This window comes from Vitis vinifera, chromosome 7 (genome assembly GCF_030704535.1).
Source record: "Vitis vinifera cultivar Pinot Noir 40024 chromosome 7, ASM3070453v1".
Lineage (NCBI taxonomy): Eukaryota > Viridiplantae > Streptophyta > Magnoliopsida > Vitales > Vitaceae > Vitis > Vitis vinifera.
The window spans coordinates 23408075-23425744 of NC_081811.1; the positions used below are offsets into that span (position 1 = coordinate 23408075).

Here is a 17670-nt window from a genome sequence, read left to right on the forward strand (position 1 = left end):
GCCCGGGATGATTTTATCATATAAAAAATTAATTTTTATTTTTAAAAATTATAAAACATTTTAATAAAAATAATAAAGTATAAATAAAAAAAGAGTGTCCAACACACTGTCTCTTTTTTGGAAGTTGGCCATAATTTTCAAATCTCAATCGATTCAGCCATGACGTGTGGGGAAGTAGAGTAGGCCAGTCACTAAAGCGTAGGTGCCATGAAAAAGGTTACTAAAATGTGAGCATCTCTTTCTTCCGATAGCCTTCAAATAGAATGAGGACATATTCTATAATCCACACCCACAATCCATCCGAATCTTCTCAAATTAGAATCACCACCGGCTTTTGGCATTTCCACAGCCTTTTTAAAAAACAATTTTGAGAAATAGTTTTTAAAAATACTTTTTGTATGTTTTTGTTTGTTTTTGTTACGAAAAATGGTAAAACTGTTTTCGAAAATGCTATCAACCATGGGTTATTGGGAGCAAGGACGATGGTCACTTGGAATGTACCTATTCTATCTGACAGCCATTTCTTAGCTATACTTTGCCTGTCAAAGCTTTTAATACAGGAAAACGTAATAATAAACTTTAAATTTAACCACCCCCACCATTTGGAATTTTGGTCCACATGGTTACAATTAGCGTACATGAGACCAAAATCAAGCATGCACCATGGGCCTTTCTTGCAACAGGTACCAGCCCAGACTTTAATCTCATGGGCCCATGTACGAATTTCCAGTTTTCTTCACTTTTTCAGATATTATCGTTTACTAAAGGCATTAAAGTCATTGCATTTGTACCGATTCAATGAAGGGTGACATTCTGAACCTAATAAAAGCGATCCTAGTAAAAATAAATAAATAAAATGTTTTTGGTTATCATTATTATTAATAACATTTTTATCAAAAATATCATTACGGAGAATCAGATAGTATTTTAATATAAATTCAATTTTTTTTATAAATTTTTTATATACTTTATATGATAGAGAAGAGAAAAAAATTATGGATATATGTAGTAAATATTTTTAAAAATAATTTTCTATTTTCTAGAAAAAAAAACACAAGTTAAACGATTAAAAATTATTTTCAGAAAATAATGATATAAAATAGAGTATTTTTTTTAGAATTTTTTTAAAAAATAATTATATAAACATATAAAATGATTAAAAATAAAAAATTAGATATACAAATTATTTTATATTTTAAAATATATTTAAAAATAAGTTAAAAATATTTTAGGTTTTCAAATAAAATTTTATTTTACAAAACATTATAAAATAGTTTTCAAAAACTATTTTTAAAATTTGTTTTACAAAACTATTTTTAAAAATAATTATCAAACAAACACTATAATTTTTTAAAATATATATTAAATTTTGGTCAAAAAAATTATTTAATTCTCTAAAATTTTATAACAAATTTTTCCAATTTTATCCAAGAACTCGCTTCCGGACGTACATTAATGTGGATCCGTTTTTCCATGCATTGACATTTTCTAACAGGATTGAACGTAGAAATCATCGCAAGATTGGAGTGATGTTGACTTAACCAATCAAAGTTTTGCAATGAATACATGGAGGTTTAATGATGTCTGTCGGTCGTTAGCGATGAGGCGGTTGGGTTGTTAAGTGAAGAATACAATGCCGCGAGTCGACGATGGAAGCAAAGCGACGTGAGTATGGCGATGGAAGCGAAGCATAAACCACCAATCCTTGGATTCCATCCCCATAAATATTCTATTCTCTCGTACCCTTTACGTTTCTTCTTCTTCTGCTTCTTCTTGCTCATATATACCAAATCACATTCTCAAATGTTGAAACAAACATACTGTCTCGTTGATCCAACAAGCATTGCACTCTGCAATGCTAGAGTCCGATCTCTGGCTCACGCACCTCATCCACCACTCTCGCCCCTCCACCCTTTCTTCTTCCTTCATTTCGTTCAAGCCTTGGGGTGGGAACCGCCGGATATCTGGCGGGGTTGGGCTTTTCCGGCGACACAAGAGACGGGGTGGTGTTTTCTTGTCGGTGAGTTTGTGGGTAGGTAAGGGGGATGATGGGTGTGTTGGGGAATCGGAGGAGGAGGCAGAGGAGGAAGTGGTGTTTGCGGTGGAGAAGACACGGAAGAGTGGAGGAGGAGGGGCTGGCGGAGGTGCCATGAACACCACTAAGCATCTCTGGGCTGGTGCTGTGGCTGCTATGGTTTCAAGGTTTCTATTCTCTTCTATTTCTTTATTTTGAGTTAAGTCTTTTTGTTTATTTGCTTATGGGGTTTCCTTCAAATTTGTATCACTGGATAGAGAAATCAATTCTCTTACTATTGCAATTTGAATGAGCTGTTTGGTTGCTGAGAAAAGGTAGGAAAGAAAAGAAGTTAAAATTTTAAAATTATAAAGTGTCCAATAATTATTTCTGGATAAAAATAAATAAACAATCCAGTGGATATATGGTGACCTTTTCTTCCATTCTTTAATAGAACTTTTGTGGCTCCACTTGAGAGACTAAAGCTGGAATATGTAGTTCGAGGTGAACAGAAGAATCTGTTTGAGCTGACACAGAAAATTGCGGCTTCTCAAGGGCTGAAGGGCTTTTGGAAAGGAAATTTTGTCAACATCCTACGCACAGCCCCATTTAAGTCTATCAATTTTTATGCTTACGATACATACAGAAATCAACTAATGAAACTGTCTGGGAAGGAGGAAAACACAAATTTCGAGAGGTTCCTTGCTGGGGCTGCAGCTGGAATCACTGCCACCTTGCTGTGTTTACCCTTGGACACTGTAAGTAGCAATTCAGACCATTGCATTCAGATTGGCTAACCCTTTTCTTCTTCAAGTTGAAGAATTTACTATCACAATTAGACACCAAACAGTTACTATTTGAAGAATTTATACTAATAGTACCATAATTGGAATGATTGTTCTATGGAAATTGTTTCTAAGTCTTAAAATGTGCGATACTTCAGATCAGGACGAAGATGGTTGCGCCTGGTGGGGAAGCCTTGGGTGGTATCATTGGTGCATTCCGTTACATGATCCAAACTGAAGGGTTCTTTTCTCTTTATAAGGGCATAGTACCCTCGATTATAAGCATGGCACCTTCAGGTGCTGTTTACTATGGTGTTTATGACATACTGAAATCAGCTTTTCTGCATTCCCCAGAAGGGAAGAAAAGAATTCTTCACATGAAACAGCAGAGTGAGGAACTGAGTGCTTTGGAACAACTGGAGTTGGGACCCCTTAGAACATTAGTCTACGGGGCGATTGCTGGTTGTTGTTCTGAAGTTGCCACATACCCATTTGAAGTTGTGAGGAGACACCTTCAAATGCAAGTTCAAGCAACAAAAATGAGTGCATTGGCAACTACTGTCAAGCTGGTCAAGCAAGGAGGTGTTCCTGCTCTGTATGCTGGACTAACTCCCAGCTTATTGCAGGTATGAGGTTGATCTTTTGAGGAATCAAACTACTATATTATTTCATGATATCTTTTGGATTTATTTTGAGTAATTAAGTTATGAAGAAAGAAAAGGTAGCATATAAACATGGTGGGACAAAACTATATCAATTTTCTCATCTAGGAACATCAGTAAGCCCTTTTAAAGATGAATACCCATTTAGCTTAAGAGTTGAATAATGTGAATCCTCCCCCTGGACCACCTATTATGTACTGTGTATACTAATGCTTCAGTAAAGGTGGTCCAATTCCTCTGTTTTACATGCTCAACATCTGGTGAAGGGAACCAAGCATCTTGACTGATACTGAAAGACAGTGGAATAAAGTGAACTTCCTTTAATAACCTTTTATCAATATGTTAGCAGCTCGGTCCTTATTGGCTCAACCATCCATCTGGACTTTAATGGTAATCCCAACCCAACTATGTGAATGGCAGATAGCTAAATCCAGAACATATACCAAATTCTACACATCTGCAATGAACCCATATGAACACCTTCTGCTTGACTAACCTGAAGTCTTTTGCTTCTCCTGTTCCTCCTCTTGGTACAAGCGGGTTCTTATCTAGTCCTTGAATCCTCTCTAGCTTGCAGGTTCCCATGAGTTTTATTGAAAGGTGATGTTGTGTACCCTGTCAAAATTATTATATATGGAGGACTTAACATGATGCCAAATTACTGTTTCCAGGTTCTAACTTCTCTTATCCTATATTTTTGCTCCTTCAGGTTTTACCATCAGCTGCCATAAGTTACTTGGTTTACGAGTTTATGAAGATTGTTCTTAAGGTGGAATCCACATGCATCGTCAATCCTATCAAGAAAAATTCTGGGTTTGCTCCGGCTAGTTGATGCTCAGAATGAGTAACATTTTGTTAGAAAGCAGTTTCTTGAAAGAGAATAATCCTCCCATGCGATCTCCCTTGACAAAGATCAAAAGAAAATGTCACTTCGCATTCAACCTTCATTAACAATTATCATTCTATGTAACACTTCCATTGAGAATTCCTCAAAGAGCCAAAATGATAAATATCTCAAATAAAAAGTCTTTAAATGTTAGCAAGCACTAAACACCGGATGACTTTGTCATCCTCATTTATCATGGAGGGAAGGGACCATGGATTTATTTTTGGGTTCTTGTAAGAATTTTGAAACAAGCACATTTGCTCACAAAATCACAAATCCAAGAATCTCAAAAGTCTCACAATCACCCATTGGATTCAGTTGGAAACAAACCGGACACATTAGGCCACAAGTGGAGCAGTCAATTGGAATCCATAAACTGTTGGGTTCTCATCTGATTTGCTAGTTTCGAGCACGCTGGCAACCATAGTGATAAAGCAAGAACAAAAGCTGGCTTCTAACACACACAGAGACGCTTCAAGCTTAAGTTTGGGCCTAGTGGGAAACGTAAATCAGAGTTCACAGGTGGTTTTACGGCATGAAATTGAGAAGTGATCAACTGCAGGGTATCACAACATTTAGGACTGGGTAAAATTATAAGGCTTCCAGTGAACAACATATTTTGCCATGGGCGAAGTGTCTTTGTTAGCAGACGGATTCCCTAAGGATGAAATAACAGTTAGCGGAAAGCATCACTACCCTTAACTCAGACTTGGCCGTGCTTACCGGAGTCGAAATCAATACTGAGCTAACTAGCCAGAGCTTTTAAGTCGACCTCCTGTGATAGATTTTAGGCGGTCATCTCATTTTCTGAGTAGGTCTATCACACTATTTAACCCCATCCAAAACATTCAAAGTCATCCTCCTGAAAAATGCTTTTATCAAAATATGGGGGCATGAGTGGGTTGACTAATTCAAATCACTGTAGAAAACAAAAGGAAAATTTAGCTGAAACTAAAATTCTATTTGGCTTTGGTGATCCATGTGATGTTCATGGCCTTGGTAGCAAGGCAGTTCCCTAGGATCATCATATCAGCTAAAGCAACCACACATGCAACAGGAAAACCATTTCATCATCAAAAGGGGAAAATGGATTCCTAGTGAGTTAAGAGGTTATGTCCTGATACTCCTTGTGTTGTCTGGGAAGTCAAAGTTACATAAATTTAATACAATGAACTTTCCAGTGTTTTTAATTCATGTCACTAATAAATGGTAACAAGAAACTAATATATCTAGATACAAGTCAGTATGCGATCGATCCCAATTAAGTTGCAAAACTCCAACTATGAACAGGGCTCAAATCCAATGTAATCTTGCTCTCCGAAAACTTCAGTCAGTAATTCTTCCAAGCTTCAAATGGAAGTCCCATCCTTTATTGTTGCCAACCATACTGTTGATTTCGATTAACACCCATTGGATTGGGAGCTCTACCAGCAGCAGCACCTCCATATTGACTGCTTTGGGAGTAATTTGGAGGGCCAACCCCATAGCCACTGGTGGCTCCTCTGGGACCAGTAGTAGGCACGCCACTCCCATATGGTTGGCCACGTCCTTGTGGTGGATATGGTGCGCTGTTGTACCCTCCAACTTGACCCCCATGATTTGAGTTATAGCCCCCATTAGGGTTTCCGCTTGAAGGGTACCTGTTTGGACCTCCAGGAAGACCATGAGGCCTTCCATACTGATGGTGACTAGGTCCAGCAGGCACTGTAGGCTGGGAATTGTTTGTGGGATGATTAGGCCCATGCCAATGTTGAGGATGAGCTCGCCCACTATGTTGAATTGGAGGCAGGCGAGCATGCTGCTGTGGGTGCTGTAATTTCTGTCTCTTTGCCTGTTCTTCATTTTTTCGCTGCTGCTGCCTCTTTTTCTTTGTCTGGAAGTCATGTGATGATTCATATTTAGGCAAGCTGTATCATCAAAAGATGAACATTAGTTTAACATATCATACATAAGAATAGAAGCCTCGAGGCATTTTGATAAAGAAGTTTCTAGCAAAGTGCAAACTGAATGGAACGTTATGGAGGTACCTCAATATGCCATGCCATAACATTGTTTTCATGTTATGGAGACATAGTATTCTGTTCATGTTAATCTGAAAATTCATCAATAAAATTCTATATATGGAAATTTGAAACATTGGGCAAGCACCTCTTGGGATCGCAAGGTAAGGGGTCATTCCAGAAATATTCAGCATCCAGAGCATCCTTGGCAGATATTCTCTGCACAAACAAGTTAAACAAAAAAAGAAATGTCAATGAAGAAAATACAACACATCAGAAAAAATTAAAAACAAATCAATGAAACTGTGTCGAAAGAGAGATTCATAACTAACTTCATGCAAGGTATTGAGTTCAACATACAACAAATAAGATAATAAGATAAAATTACATGCAGAAAAACAATGGGTTAGCCCTAATGGTTGTAAGAAAGCACCCCCTAATGGTTGGAAGTGCTTTTAAGCGCTTTCAAAATTAGAGTGCGTTTGGGAGCAATTTTAGAAAGCGTTTCTAGCATTTCTAACACTTAGCTTGCTCAGACGGTTTCTAGGCACATTATTGGGAATTTCGTTAAGTTCAACCCAACATACACCTAAAAATTGTATAGCATCAGAAAAGTGCTTAGTTTTTGTTGGACGGACAATTTTCTTAAAAGTTCAAGTTTATAGGATTTGAGCCCACAATATATATATATCATGCTCTCCAACACCCTCCCTCATATGTGGTTCATACTTGCACGTGGAGAGACACATAATACAGACCCATAGACAAGCAAACCACAAATAGGCCCCTTTGGGCTTAGACGTGGGCTCAATAAATTGGGATGAATTAATAGGCAGTGAGGTTCAAACACATGACCTCCTGTCAAACAAATTCTAACACCACGTTGAATAACCAATTTTCGTAAAAGCTTAAACTTGCAGGATTTCAGCACACAGTGTACATCATGCTCTCCAACAATTTTCAATTTGCAATATATTCAATCTCCTAATTTATCTTCCTATAAACATCGTAATACTTAAAACCTTTTTGAATTTATTATACTTTAAGGTTTAATATGGTCAAAGATCGATATGCTCATAGAAGTGAAGTAAAATTAAGAATTGCTATAGTTCATACGGGGGTTCCAATTCAATCAATCATTACTTTCTCCACCATTATGGGGTCCATTGAAGTTCAACAACAAACAGTAATAGAATAACATAACTGCATGGCAAAATATGATTCAAGATAATGACATCTAAGATATCAAATACATAAAAATTGAAAAGCAAATGATCATCACGAGGAGAATCTTATCATACTGAAATAAATTTATCGGTTTCAAGATATACCTTGGATGGATCAAGAGTGAGCATTCTATCTACCAAGTCCAGAGCATGACGGTCAAAACTGAAACATAACAAGGATTATGAAATCATATTTTCTCAAACCAATTAGACAAAATAAAAACCCCCATGTTGCTCACTCTGATATCTTGTAACAGTACCATATGCAAATACAATTTTTGGTTACTTACGTCCTGAAAACCTCCCTGACACGTCTCTCTAAGGGCTTTGCTGGTTTGAAATTGTTATACCAAGGGATCTTGGAAACACCAGGCCAGTTGTTCTCATCAGGAGATCCACAAAGCTCAAATATCTTTTTCAATTGTTCAGGCTGCAATGATGTAAACAAAATCAATTTTCTCTTATAGAAGTTATTGAATATAGTAGATACTTGTCATCAATTATATGAATTAAAATGATTCACCAAGAATTTCTAAGTGTTTTCAATGTTCCAATAAAATCCTGATTTACAAAATTCATAAAACCTATCTCTGAAAAATCTTATCTCACTCCAAACAAAAATTTGAACCCTGAGATTAAACAGACAGAAGATAAGGATGCCGATGCCTTTTAGTAGCAGCAGACCAATCAATTAAAAAATACAAAGGTTGAGATTAATTCAACTAAAATTGCATGAGTTTTCAAGTTGTGTCTAGAACAAATACGCACCTGTATATATGTCATAACATTTTCCCCAAGCTGAAGAAACAGACTGTGTAACAATTCCAGAATTACAAGGTAGTACCTTTTAGACATCTAGTAATGTGGGATTTCTCACAGAATATGCTTGTAACTTGAATATCATCAGTATTAGTTTTAGTTCCATTCTCTATATTGTGCTGCTCAGTGGATCCCTAAATTACATTCTGATAACCATGTAAGCACAAAAAAATAACAAGTGACCAATGTTAAATTAAAAAATTTTCAGCATAGCTTAAGAAATGAAAACTAAATAATGAAGCATTCTATTGGCATGACCTAGAAAACAATATAATTGACATAATCAGTTTCCTCCTTGTGGAAACACTTCTAATAGAAACTCTCTTCAACTGAGATAACAGCTTCTAAAACTCATTCCTCACATTCAATAGGAAACCTTTTTGAAACCTTCATCTTGGGGCATGTGGATCAGGAAGCTAAGGTTTTGGCAAGCATTTTTCATTTACAAATGCTCAAGAGACAAGATTTTCCTATGAGAAAATTGTTGAGACTTCAAGAAATCCCGTTCTTCAATATTCTCATAACATCCAGATGTCCAAAAACCATTCCCTGTTAGAAAGTTCCTTAGACTTACCTCTACCGCAACAAAGCGCTAATCCCAGCTACTTGACTCCCAATTGAAGGTGAATCTCAATGATGAACTACACTTGGGGGGGGGGGGGGGGGGGGGGGTTGAATAGTGTTTTTAAACAAATTCAAAAGGTCCCCCAACACATATTATCTTTCTTTAGAATTTTTCCATGTTTATAAACTTCTCTTCTGACAACTTTTCAACAAAGAATAAAAATCATAAGCAAGTACGAATGCAACAACACTCTCCTAACAATTTATAAATGTCAGTCACATGCAAATGCTTCAACACTCCCTAACACAAATTCACAAGAATAATTTCCTCTTTAACCCATCTCCAATCACTACTTCATTTCAATCAAATTGAACAAAAAAACAAAAAACTATTCAAGATTACCAAAGGAGAATCACGCCTATCTCAGCTCATCTTTCATTCATTCAACATATATGCTCAAGTATGAAATCAAGATCAATAAATGGAAATGAACAAATGAGGAGAATGAGAGAGAGAGACAATAAAATTGGATTTTTACGTGGAAAATCTTCTAAGAGATAAAAAAACGATGGGCCTACCAACAATTAAAAGCTTCCAATATGAAGAACAAAAAATGAACACAAGGTTTTACTTCGCTCAAGTCTTCCAATCCTTGCCAAACCACTTGACTAGCACCTTCTTACTTTCAACTTCACACCTTCTTCTTCCAGAGCACACTAGGAGTCCACACCAAGCTCAATCTTCGCCTCTCCTTGAATCCACACAAGAAGAAAATCGGTATTCACCCAAACCCAAATAAATGAGAAAATGAGAGATGAATGAATGAGAATAATCAACCCATTTTTCAGAAAATCCAATGTAGAAAACAATTTTGAAATCAAGGAGAAAGAGAATTTTCTTGGCAATCAAACACCCTTAATTTAGCATAAAGAGAGAGAGCTCAAGAAGGACAAGAAACAGCTGCTGGAGTTTCTGGTGTTCCTTGCCCTAAACTGAAATCCTTTGGGTTTAAAAAGAAAAGGAACCCTTGATCCAACAGCTAGGAAAATATCCAACCAAATGTGGATCAATCTTACCAAAATCTGGATCGATCCTAGAACAAGGCACATAAACACTTGGTTAAAAAGTTGTTACCCTAGCCTCCTCAACTCTTAAAAAATAGTTCAAGAAAAAATAGCAATTTGAAAACTTGGGTGATTCAATTTCATCCATCTACAATCTCAATTACATACCTTGGCCGCCTCTAAGCAATTTCAACATTTTGATCTTCATTAGGCAAATAGTCCAAGGTAGGATTCAAAAAACTGAGTTAGAAGATACTTCAGAATTTTTGTCCGGAATTGCCAACCTAACTAAACACTAACACCAATCATTTTGGGTCACCCTACTCACTTCAATTTTTTGTCTCATTTCCATTCCCACTAGTTAATCTAGTAACTACGGGACAAGGATAATCTTTCCTAATTTCAGCTATAATGGTGCCCATAGTTATGAACCTTATACAAAGTACCTTGAACCAACATCATCATCATCATCATTATTATTTCTACATATTGGAAAATAGATAATAAAAACAATATTAATACATATATGTATATAAACAAGAACACACATAACCACATATATCATAGAAAAGAACAAAAATATTGCACAAAAGAACAAACAATTTCACAATCATCAATATAATTCACCAACATACATGCATCTAGAGTGACAAGATTATCAAAATCATTTGTAAAAATGGTGCAATTTATGAAACTTCTTATATGGATAGGAATAAGAAAATTTGAAGATAGAAATACTCAACGAAGATGAAGCCAATAAAACAAAAAATGGTTTGAAAAACTTATAAATTTGGTTTATGAATTTAAAATTAAGAAATTAGTAACAAGATTGATACAGAAGATAAATACAGAAGATAAATACAAAAAAAAGAAAAAAAAAGATGCATCCACCCCATACATATTAGATACTTTCCCTTATAAACAAAACTCATAACACCAAACCCACTCAAAATTCTATCAATAACTTGTGTATCAAAAAAAATGTGTTGGTTCATCAAGGACATTTCATAAAAACCATCTATATAACCATGACTATGTGACCAATTATATACCTTAATTATGATTTTATCCCAAAAAAATTTCTTAGGAACTCTTTTGGGAAATGTATTAATTAAATCCAAATTTCATAATGAAAAATAAATAGTAGTGTATAAAATGGCCAATAATTCCAAAATAAGCAATAAAAATACTGCATTTCTAAAAATTCATGCATGATTGTTCTGTGCTCGTGCTTGCTACTCCATCTGAATGTTTATAGGAGATAAAGGTGTCCAGGTTGCTGAAGCATACCACTTTCCAACCAAACAAGGAGCAGTGCAAAAAGCCAAATCAAAGTTCACCAACTTGATCTAGCTGTATCAGAAGCATGACACAAAGTACAAGTCTATGATCATTCTGAACTAGAGAAGGTTCATCCATTCTTCTTTTGATATCAAGGACCAAAGGCACTCATACTTTCCGAAAGGCCTCATGCACTCTTCCAACTCCCTCTCGCACTAAAAAGATCAATTCTAATTACTCTCCCCCTTAAACAACCAAGCAGACACCTCGCCATTAATCACCAGAAAAAAGTAACTAAAGTACGATGAAGATAATTTCAAGTTCAAAGTGCATTCCACATACACAGACTACGTACATGGTTCATGATATATCAACCATTCCTATCAGCACCATCTCTGGAAGATATAACTGGTGACACAATATCATTTGCCTCCATCATGTATCTGATGATCAAAATTGCTCACATAAGAACTAAGCTACTTGGGACATATGGGAGATGATGGAATCTATCTGGATCTATGATATGCAACATCAAAGAAATGAAAATGAAGGAGATCCGTGGGTCAAAAATGATGACAAATTAAGGGTAATTGATTTCTTTCATAAGAATATAACAATGTTTTAAAACACAGCATACAGGATGTAACCAAGTACAAGGGAGTAAACATGTTACACACAAAAAACAAGAATAGAGAGAAAAGTAAAAAAGAATGAATAATTGTCAATCCTCAATCCCAACCGCATCCATTCTGTCAATGAAGTCTAAAACGATATCTTCAATCCACTATAGATTCCATTAATGATTGGGGAAAGAAAGTCTCTGTAAATCCTTGCTGATATTTCCTATGGTGTACTGAAATATTTAATCATGTAAGCAAATTATTGTCTAAAAACTAAATCTACTGTCAAGAACATAAACAGAGAGACAATCATGTGGTAGTTCCAATATTGAATGCTAAAAGCAACTATTAGGTTCCATTTTAGACGGAAAATTGCGTTCTGTGGTGGTGGTCAACCAAAATGAGCCTGGAGATATTTGACAAAAAGAATTTACCATCACCATAGAAAAGATTACATATCTAACCTCATTATTCCCATTCAAAATTGGTTTTCCATACAAAAGCTCAGCAAAGATACAACCGACGGACCACATGTCAACAGCAGGGCCATACTTTGTGGCTCCTAGCAGCAATTCTGGTGGCCTATGCAAATCAATATAAACCTGAATCAACTAAATGAAAAGCGGAGCTTATTCTTGGAAAAGATGCAACATGCACAACAATTGAGCTAGGCAGTTTAAAACACATGAGGTTAATGTAATATTTTACCTATACCACAAAGTAATAACACGATTTGTAAGATTTCCATTATGGTCACTGGAAAATGACCGTGCAAGTCCAAAATCAGCAAGCTTTAAAATTCCCTCATTATTTATAAGAAGATTGGCACCTGCAAGAAACAGGTGTTCATGGATGTAACACTAGTTGCAAAAATTAAGGAGCAGATCCAATAGAAGAAATAATTCAATTTGATGATAACCTTTGATGTCCCTGTGAAGTACTTGATTGACGTGACAGTAGTGAAGCCCAGTCAGTAACTGCTTCATATAACACTGAAAAGAAAGTTTGTCGGTAAATCATCAAGGAATTTTCATCGCCACAAAAGTAAAATAAAAATCTTACTAAGCATTATAGACATATCACACCTTGACCTGAGGAATTGAAAATCTCAGTCCAGGACGATCAGACAGGCCTGCTAAATCATGGTCCATGTAATCAAAAACCATGTAGATGCCACCTCTGTATTTATTACCATCTAAAGTCTCCAAGAAAAAAAACGATTCATGTTAAATACTCCCACGGCATAAACTTTAAGTAAAATAGGAAACTATAAAAAGAACTTAAATAATTCTAAGTGGACACCATGCAACAGCTCCACTCACCAGGATGCCCCTGCTCATCCTTCTCACGACCTTGAAAACAAATCCAACATATTTGAGGTATGAGCAAAAGAGACTAAATAACAATTTTAAACATACATAAGAAATGGCAATTTGCGAACCTGGAAAAATAAAAAATACCTGGAGACGTTACAATCTCTTTCAGTTTTAGAACATTTTCGTGATGTAGCTTCTTTAGAATTTTAATTTCCCGGATAGCAGTTATAGGAAACTACAAAAACAAAGCAAAAATTGCAACAAATTATTAGAGGGAATCCTTGTTATGTGTACCTGCTTACAGCTACTTGTAGCTAAACCTCCCTCACCTGTTACATAGTTCAACTAACTTTTTGACAGACTACAATCAGAAAACACACACACATAAGGGAGAAAAATAATAATAATAATAATAATACCCCTTCTCTTTCATTTTCCATGCGTATCCTTTTTAAGGCAACAATTTCTCCTGTTTTGATTTCTCTGGCCATGTATACTTGACTGCAAAGGCATAAGGGAAAACAAATAATTAATATTCAACTACATCAACATAGATAGGTTCAACTAAATAAATAGTTCATTAAATATAATACAAAATTAACATTGCCCTTGCAAGGAAAAGCATCCATCCGAAAAGGGGAAACTTGCATATACAGTAGGGATACGAAATGACCACAATTCACAAAGGAAAAGAAACATGGGAAATAAAAATTACAAACGGCAACATGATAAGATACAAAGACCCAATAAATTTTTCATGTAAAAGAATATGCATTACTATGCATCTTAGGGGTTATCTTAAATACAATATATAAGATATGCAACATGGCAATATAATCATATTTAACTATTTTTAATAGTCTTTTAGGAAATCAAATCTGAATTTTTTTCTTAAAAAATTTATTATTATCGTTTGTTTTGAAGTTAAAATTGGACCGGGAAAAAAACAAGAGAAGAAGAAGAGAATGATGAATGTGGAAGCCTTTTAAACAAGTCATTGAAGGTGCACATGGAATATTGAAACTTAAGTCAAATGAATATTGAAGAGGTGTTATCAAATTAGCCCCTAAGAAGGATGATGAATGAAGAAAATAAAATTTTGCTTAATGTATAAGTTTTTTCAACTAGAGCTTTTTTTCCCTTTTACTAGGGAGGGTGGCAAACCAGAAAAGTTTGAGTTTTGAACATGGTGCATAAATCATTTATGTGAATATCCCATACAAGTGTACAGTTATATATGACCAAAGTTTCCTTTTTTTTTGGCGCTTCAGGGCTTATAGCAACATGAAATTTTTGGCAGGACAATATTTGTTGGTGGACAAGTTGGAACTTTGAGTTTAAAATCTATTTTACAAGTTAACAATGTTAGTTACAATGCTTTAATGATGGGTGTTTATATTTACCTCTTTTTAAACTCATCATCTTTTCATGAAATTGGTTATCGATTTCTCATACTTCAATCTTACAAAATATCTGTTTCTTATATTTATAGAGATATTTTTTCAAGATTGATAAAAATAAAATAAAAATAAAAAAACTCGAAACATAGAGATACAGAAAAATGGAAAATATGATACAGACCATAGAAGAACAGAAAAACACATGAATCAATTTATGATTCACAAGTTCACAATGATGATCTAGATACTTGGTTGATAACTACCATGGAGTTGTTTCAAAATTAGACACCCTTTTTATTTTTCTGATGCAAATTTCCAAAAAATAGAATCACTAGTTATAAAATCCTTCAACCATATAGTTCATATATAATACAGCTGTCGTAATAGAAATCTTCTTCCAATGGCATTCTTGATTGTCTTCCAACCAAAACACGCGTTGCTTAAATGGGATTCGTAAGCTAGCAAAAATCAAATCAAATCAAATCAACAATTGACATCCTTTAATCTAGTTTTCACATATAGAAAGAAAACCCTTTCCAGAAAATCACAGAAAATATTCAGCAGATAACAAAGTTCGAGTTCTGGGGAATGACCTGCGACTATCCTTACATGATCAAACTGCGTAGTAACTCATAATAAATTTATAACGCATCCTCTATTGCAAATAATAATTATATAACCATATCGCATTCATTCTCCATGATCAAATACCACCACATTGATCAGTCGCAAGGAGATCATTAAACCATCAAAAAAAGAAGAAACAGCCACCGGAACCGCCTTTTCAGCATCGTAAAATAAAAATTAAATAAAAAAGAAAAAAGCAGAGATAAAAAAAAAATAGTAAAATTCTAACTCATGGTCACGCAAGAATGTGAATTTTCTCGGGAAAATCGTTAACGTCTTACCCGTACGTTCCTTCGCCAATGTGCTCTAATTGCTGAAAGCAATCCACGGTCCGAGACCCCCATAACGGCGATTCCTCGAGATTGAGAAGCCCTAGAGGCGCTGCAGCCATCTCTCCCTCTAGCTTCAGTCGGTGGTTTTTTGAAATCAACTACACGAGATCAAGCATATATAAACAAGAATTGCAGGTATGATATTTGCTGAAGTTATGATCGATCTCTCTCCTCTAACACGGCCGATATAAGCTTATACCATATTCATATTTATGTGACAAAAATATTTCTTTATTTTAAAGTGGAAATATGGGATTTGAGAAAATATGGCTAAAAATTAGACTTAATTATTTTTATATTAGACAAAATAACAAAAATAAAATTAATATTAATAAACATATGGAAACTATAATTATAATTTTAAGAAAAAATAAAAATTAAAACTTATTGTGTGATATTTTGGAGGGGTGATAAAACTAATCACTAAGGTGTAAGAGACATGAAAATTGTCCTAATATTAAAATAAAAGATAAAATATTAAAGGTGAAATTTTGAATATTTGATTTTATCTTTATAATTTGGAATATTTGAATATTCTTTAAGGTCTTAGATCGAAAATATTTTTAAACATTCTGAAAAATAACAAATTATTGTTTTTGAGCATTTATTAATTTAACGTTGGACTATTATTACTAATTATTTTTTAATTTTTAAGTTTAATTAAATAACAATCGTATAAAACATATTTATATTGATTTAACTAACTTTTTATTTTTTTATTTTTAAATTTAATTAAATAATAATTGCATAAGACATATTTATATTAATTCATTTTTCACTAATTTCACATACCATTATTATTATTATTATTATTATTATCTAAAATTTAATTAAATAATAACTATACAAGACATATTTATCTTAATTTAAATATATTTATAAAAGACAAACTTTGCACATCTAATACAAAGTTCTTTATACATGTGTTAACATATATATATATATATATATATATACATATATATAATCATATTCAACATTTATTCATATGTAAATAATATTTTTAATGTTTTGATATTAAAAACAAACTATAAGAATCGAGAAAAGTATGCAAATAGATATATGTCAATGATAATTTTTGTTCAAAAATTCTCATAGAGTGCACAACAATTATGCAAACTTTAACTCTTATGAGCTATTTTTAGCCCCTTCTACCTTGGAATGTAATTGTCTATTATAATAATAACAATAATAATAATAATAATAATAAATCATAGAGATTTCTTACAAGACATTATTTATATTATAGTGTCGTTGGTAAATTTCATTATTTTTCAATGTATATTTTTAGTTATAAGTTGACATTAATTTTCCCTTGAAATTATAAAGCAAATAACAAACCCTAGTAAAGTAAGCTAACAAAGAAACTCATTACCATCAAGCAAATTATAAAGTATAAATTCATATAAATAATATATATATATATATCACTAAATAAATAAATGAATAAGAATAATTTAAAATAAATAAATTAAAACAACCAAAATGGGAGTCAACAAGGATAATAAATTTATTTTAGGATTAATGGATTAAAAATATGAAAAGATGCAAATTTGTAAAACTAAACTCTCCAATTTTTTTATTATTTAAATGTGTGTTTTTAAAAGAAAATGTTATTTAAAAAAAAAAGGGTATTTTTGTTCAAAATAAGTATTTTTTGGGTGAAAAATGTGGGAGGTTAGATTTGTAATGTCATGTTTATTTTAACCCTTTTAATCGGTTATCCCTAAATTTTACTCTAATAAAGTTGAGATTTAAAATATAAAAAATGAGGTAGAAGATGAAGTTTAATTAACCACGTGAAGAAAGGAAAGTAAATATATACAACAAAATATTAAAAATAAAATTAAGATATAGAATATTTCTTAAAATGACCACTTTAATTATTAGATTAATAATACCAATTGGATTTTATTTTTTATGGTGAGAATTGATTTGAGATTAATAAAATAAGAAATTTTAAAAATTAAAAATTTAATTAAAACTAAAATCACTTTAAAATTAAAAATATAAAAATAAAATATTGAAAGCTCAAGTATATTAGTAGAAAATATAGATATGGAGAAATATTTG

At 33.5% G+C, this 17670-nt stretch overlaps 2 protein-coding genes across 2 annotated transcripts; one reads left to right on the forward strand and one right to left on the reverse strand.

Annotated features, from left to right (window-relative positions):
- Window positions 1–1590: 1590 nt before the first annotated feature.
- LOC100253279 (probable mitochondrial adenine nucleotide transporter BTL3) lies at window positions 1591–4512 on the forward strand. The gene is made up of 4 exons (XM_002270327.4): window positions 1591–2202; window positions 2469–2772; window positions 2958–3425; window positions 4171–4512. The coding sequence occupies exons 1-4, from the start codon at window positions 1856–1858 to the stop codon at window positions 4291–4293; spliced, it is 1242 nt and encodes a 413-aa protein (XP_002270363.1). The 5' UTR covers window positions 1591–1855; the 3' UTR covers window positions 4294–4512.
- Window positions 4513–5445: 933 nt separating this feature from the next.
- LOC100854820 (cyclin-dependent kinase C-1) lies at window positions 5446–15830 on the reverse strand. Its single transcript, XM_059738487.1, has 12 exons — window positions 15547–15830; window positions 13658–13739; window positions 13383–13473; window positions 13245–13274; window positions 13008–13117; window positions 12842–12914; window positions 12631–12751; window positions 12387–12504; window positions 7864–8003; window positions 7679–7736; window positions 6496–6566; window positions 5446–6254 (listed from the first exon to the last, which is right to left on the reverse strand). The coding sequence occupies exons 1-12, from the start codon at window positions 15654–15656 to the stop codon at window positions 5717–5719; spliced, it is 1542 nt and encodes a 513-aa protein (XP_059594470.1). The 5' UTR covers window positions 15657–15830; the 3' UTR covers window positions 5446–5716.
- Between the last annotated feature and the right edge of the window lie 1840 nt (window positions 15831–17670).